This window comes from Microcaecilia unicolor, chromosome 9 (assembly GCF_901765095.1).
Source record: "Microcaecilia unicolor chromosome 9, aMicUni1.1, whole genome shotgun sequence".
Classification (NCBI taxonomy): domain Eukaryota; kingdom Metazoa; phylum Chordata; class Amphibia; order Gymnophiona; family Siphonopidae; genus Microcaecilia; species Microcaecilia unicolor.
This window is the reverse complement of record NC_044039.1, coordinates 14,742,182-14,747,226: the sequence shown is the minus strand read 5'-3', so window position 1 is coordinate 14,747,226 and position 5,045 is coordinate 14,742,182. Positions and strand designations below refer to the sequence as shown.

At 45.9% G+C, this 5,045-nt stretch overlaps 1 protein-coding gene across 1 annotated transcript; it reads right to left on the bottom strand.

Moving 5' to 3' along the window:
* Positions 1 to 318: 318 nt before the first annotated feature.
* On the bottom strand, positions 319 to 3,732 carry MYF6 (myogenic factor 6). Its single transcript, XM_030214609.1, has 3 exons — positions 3,189 to 3,732; positions 2,521 to 2,611; positions 319 to 1,037 (listed from the first exon to the last, which is right to left on the bottom strand). The coding sequence occupies exons 1-3, from the start codon at positions 3,702 to 3,704 to the stop codon at positions 916 to 918; spliced, it is 729 nt and encodes a 242-aa protein (XP_030070469.1). The 5' UTR covers positions 3,705 to 3,732; the 3' UTR covers positions 319 to 915.
* Positions 3,733 to 5,045: the final 1,313 nt, after the last annotated feature.

The following is a 5,045-nucleotide window of genomic DNA, read 5'->3' as shown; positions in this document are numbered from 1 at the left end:
TTTTGGCACGCACTGCGTGCGCGTAGATCCTACCGTGACTTAGTTACCAAATCGAGATTTTATGATCTCACACCACTCTGTATAACTTCCAGCTGCGTGTAATTTGGGTACAGTCTGTTTGCGACTGATTTTGGCCTTACACAACACAACAGATCAGGAGGAAATCACTGCAAAACCCAGTCGCATAAAGTTAATACAACATAACTCACCAACACTTTAAATGCAGACCTGCCATATTTTAAAATGTCAAAGAATTGTTAGGCTGAAGAAAAGTATACTATATATGTAAAGTTTTACTACTTCCATACAGTCAGATAATAATTTCTATTTGTTTTTCAGTATGAGGAATAATGCACTCACCCAAGCGGTAAATAATGCTTAAAATATCTCGTGCCCAATGGAAAGCAGTCTTAAATTATGTTAAAAATAACTTTATATCACAATTGCTTTATTTTTGTAACAGTTCATATATATATATAGTGTTGCATGCCATTTGAATATAATTCATAGTTTTCATAACATCCACATTGTTTACAAAAACAAAACAAAAACTGGACTTATTTAAGTAGAATTATTGGAAAGAGGGATAACTTTCTTTTAAAATTTTAAACTTTGCTTTAAACAGGAATGACGTTTTCGAGGGGTTACTGCACAGGCTGTTGCTGTTAAGCAACTTCATTACATAAAAAATAAATAGCGTTGATTCTGGAAGGAAGACGTCAGGTACGGTAGATTTACCAAAATGAAAATGCCGTAGTGCATTAAGAAGTCACGTAAAAATCTTTCCCTGATGAGCCTTTGATTTTCTGCGCTTGTGCTGTCTTTTCCTACGAACTGGGCATTAAGCTGAGAAGAGGCGTCGCTGGCATCGTTGTAGAAGAGGTTCGGTACAAGCCGAGAGGCCGAAACTCTGATCTACTTTTCTACCAAGTCCTCGACTCTGCAGGGCGGTTTCGGCTCCTCGGACGAAATGCTGTTAACTATGGAAGAGAGACAACGAAGGCTGCAGGAGGCTGAAGATTCAATGACGGGTCCTCCTGGGGAAAACAAACAAGAGAACATTTGCAAGGAGAGGGCCAGATGTACTGTGGGATGTTTCTCCCCACCCCCTTTTTTTTTTAGGAGTGGAGGGGGGCATTGCCTACATTTGGCCCAGTGTCAAGCGGCAGCTAACACGCAGGTCACGGGGGATCAAATCAGCAGATTCTAAAAAACACCCATTCAGGGCCGAAAGAAAATCAGATCTCTCATTATCCACCCTTCCTTTTTGCACAGAATTTACAGGGTTGTTCCTTATTTAAACACTAGGGGCCCCTTTTACTGAGCCGCGTAGGCGCGTACGCGTGCCCAAAGTGCGCCAAGATGGACTTATCACCCAACTACAGTGTGGCTCTTGTGGTAATTTCATTTTTGGCGCATCTGAAAAATGTTATTTTCGGACGTGTGTAGTGGAAGCGTGCCGTGGCATCTGACACGCATAGGTCCTTACCGCCCAAATTCTTTACCGTTAGGTCTATGGCTGGCAGTAAGGTCAGAGATCCAAAATGGACGCGCGGCAATTTTGATTTTTTTACCACACGTCTATTTTCGGGGGGAAAAAAAGAGGCCTTTTTTACAGGTGTGCTGAAAAAGGATTCTGCGCGTGCCCCAAATCCGCGCCTACACTACCGCAAGCCACTTTTCAGCATGCCTTTGTAAAGGACCCCTATCTGAGGGCTGCAGAGAAGTTTTTTTTTCATAAAAAAAAAATAATTTTTTTTTTTACCTGTAGAAGAAATGCAGGATTCTGAAAAGATTTCTCGGGAGCTAAAGATTCAGACCCCCCCCCCCGCCCCCCACAGAGGGGTACATAAGTACATAAGTAATGCCACACTGGGAAAAGACCAAGGGTCCATCGAGCCCAGCATCCTGTCCACGACAGCGGCCAATCCAGGCCAAGGGCACCTGGCAAGCTTCCCAAAAGTACAAATATTCTATACATGTTATTCCTGGAATTGTGGATTTTTTTCCCAAGTCCATTTAGTAGTGGTCTATGGACTTGTCCTTTAGGAAACCGTCTAACCCCTTTTTAAACTCTGCCAAGCTAACCGCCTTCACCACGTTCTCCGGCAATGAATTCCAGAGTTTAATTATGCGTTGGGTGAAGAAAAATTTTCTCCAATTTGTTTTAAATTTACTACACTGTAGTTTCATCGTCCCCTAGTCCTAGTATTTTTGGAATGCGTGAACAGATGCTACTACTAATAATAATCATTTCTATAGCTACTAGATGTATGCAGCTCTGTACACATTATAAGCAGGTACTTTCTCTGTCCCTAGAGGGCTCACAATCTATGTTTTGGTAGCTGGAGAAATGGAGGGTTAAGTGACTTGCCCAAGGTCACAAGGGGTTGCAGTGGGAATTGAACCCAGGTTGCCAGGATCAAAGCTCACGGCCAACATTAATTTGTATAACTTTGCAACGGTATCTTTCATATTAGTGTACTTTGAATATATTTTGCACACAATGTACATCTTTACCTTCTCTGGGGCTGATCGCTTGCGTTTTGGAATGATCAGAGACATTTTGCCATTCGGAACTGCAGGTGCTCAAGAAGTCTGAGGTAGAGACCTACAGTGAACAAAAAAAGGCACACAATGCAGCAGAGAAGTCAAGGCTAATCTCTGACTCTTACCCACACCACCTTTGCGAATACCCTGAGCGACGTTCCTCTTTCATTTTCCAATAGGCCTGATAAGATTTTCAGCTGCCTTTTAAAATTGCACAAAAAGTAAAGCAACAACAACCCCCCCCCCACACACACACACAAAATAAAACAACAGAAAACAGAAAGCAAGCTTGCTCTGCAAGAGGTCTACACAGAACAGAAAGAGCTAACCCTCTGTAGTATAGCCTGCTAGGCTGAAATTTGCACCCTCCCCCATCTTTGCTGGTGGCAGCTGGCCACAGTGTCCCTTCCTCGTGATCTCCCTTTTTATGTCTCCTTCTCCCAGCATTTCCTTCTCTCTCTCTCCTCAAACCATCTACCCAGCACTATTTTCCCCAAGTCCCTCTTGTTTCGCCATGCCCACGTGATATAGAAAGGATGGGGGGTGGGTTTCAGCGTGGCAGCATACCCTTGTGCATGTCACCCCTATGTGACCGCAGAGGTCACATAGCCCAAAAGCCGGCCTTGCACCCTGCTTACGTGTGCATGTTTGGCGCTGAAGGGGAAGGGATCCTCTCCGGTCTGCTGGAATTTGTCCTGTTCATCCAGTCGGTGGAGCAGCTCCTGCAGCCTCTCAATGTAACTGATGGCGCTGCGAAGGATTTCCACCTTGGGTAGCCTCTGATTCGGGTTGGCCACAGTTCTCCTTTTCAGAGCCTCAAAGGCCTCGTTGATCTTCTTCAGCCTCCGCCGCTCTCGCAGGGTGGCGGCCTTCCGCCGGTCGGTGGGCGCTGATTTCCGCTTACAGGTTTTGCAAGCCCATATCAGACACTGGCCGGGGCAGTGGGGCTGGAGTCCGGGGGGAGGTAGCACATGCTCTTCTCCGCTGCTGTCACTGCCAGCCTCGGCCGGTATTTGGTCCTGACAAGGGGACAAGGTATCGTCGCTGCCCGGATAGAAAGGGGACCCCTCTGTTATATCCAGCTGCTGAAGTGCTCCGTTCTCGCCATCCAAATAAAAAAAATAGGAGCTGGTCTCAAAAAGGTCCATCACCATGCTTTTCTCTTGGTCTCTCTGCCTGTCTGAACTTCGTGATGGCTCAAAATACAAGCAGACCCCCAGAAGGAATTTAATTAGTTCAGTGACATAAGTCATTCTGCTGTTATATATAGAAGCTCTGAAACCCTATCCAACTTTTAGCTGTCACACAGCGCTCTGCCCTCCAAGTCTGATTTCAGCTTCTCTTCTGGGTGTCATGCTCAGCGTTAACATATTTCTTTTCTTAAAAAAAAAAACAAGGCCATTACTTTTATTGTTATTATTATTATTATTACCTGGAAAGATAGAGAAAACAAGATCGCGATAGAAGCCGGTTCTAAAAATTTTAGTTCTGGTTTTTTTTTTTAAATGATACTATTAATAGACACACAACCATGGTGTTTAATGGCCTCTGCCATAACATGACTTGAATTTGTTCAAACTACCGCTCTACCTGAACATGTATACCCTGGAGGAAAGGAGGAACAGGGGTGATATGATACAGACGTTCAAATATTTGAAAGGTATTAATCCGCAAACGAATCTTTTCCGGAGATGGGAAGGCGGTAGAACGAGAGGACATGAAATGAGATTGAAGGGGGGCAGACTCAGGAAAGATGTCAGGAAGTATTTTTTCACGGAGAGGGTGGTGGACGCTTGGAATGCCCTCCCGCGGGAGGTGGTGGAGATGAAAACGGTAACGGAATTCAAACATGCGTGGGATATGCATAGAGGAATCCTGTGCAGCAGGAATGGATCCTCAGAAGCTTAGCTGAAATTGGGTGGTGGGGTGAAGAGGGGTTGGTGGTTGAGAGGCTAGGATAGGGGAGGGCAGACTTATACGGTCTGTACCAGAGCCGATGATGGGAGGCGGGACTGGTGGTTGGGAGGCGGGAAATACTGCTGGGCAGACTTATATGGTCTGTGCCCTGAAAAGGACAGGTACAAATTCAAGGTAAGGTATACACATATGAGTTTGTCTTGGGCAGACTGGATGGACCATGCAGGTCTTTTTCTGCCGTCATCTACTATGTTACTATGTTACTATCAAGCTGATACGTCATCTCACCTTACCCTCTCCCTTCTTGCCAGGTTTCAATGGCTTCTGGTCCGTTACAGAATTAAAATGAAGCAGTGGCTTACCAAGGGGGGGGGGGGCGGTCTGCCCCGGGTGCACGCCACTGGGGGGGTGCCACGGCACGCGCCTGTTGCCCTGTCTCCGAGTTTGCAATTCGCATGTGTTCACTGCTCCCTCCGAGTCTGCCCCGGAACAGGTTACTTCCTGTTCCGGGGCAGACTCAGAGGGAGCAGTGAACACATGCGAATTGCGAACTCGGAGACAGGGCAACAGGCGCGCGC

Bases quoted from the DNA above. Each gene is read 5' to 3' on its own strand.
- MYF6 (XM_030214609.1), bottom strand. From the start codon at position 3,704: ATGGTGATGGACCTTTTTGAGACCAGCTCCTATTTTTTTTATTTGGAT. The intron at 2,612-3,188 runs GTAAGCAGGGTG...TGTTCACTGTAG, and splicing joins TCAGCGCCAAACATGCACAC to GTCTCTACCTCAGACTTCTT. The intron at 1,038-2,520 runs GTAAAGATGTAC...TGTTTTCCCCAG, and splicing joins AGCGATCAGCCCCAGAGAAG to GAGGACCCGTCATTGAATCT.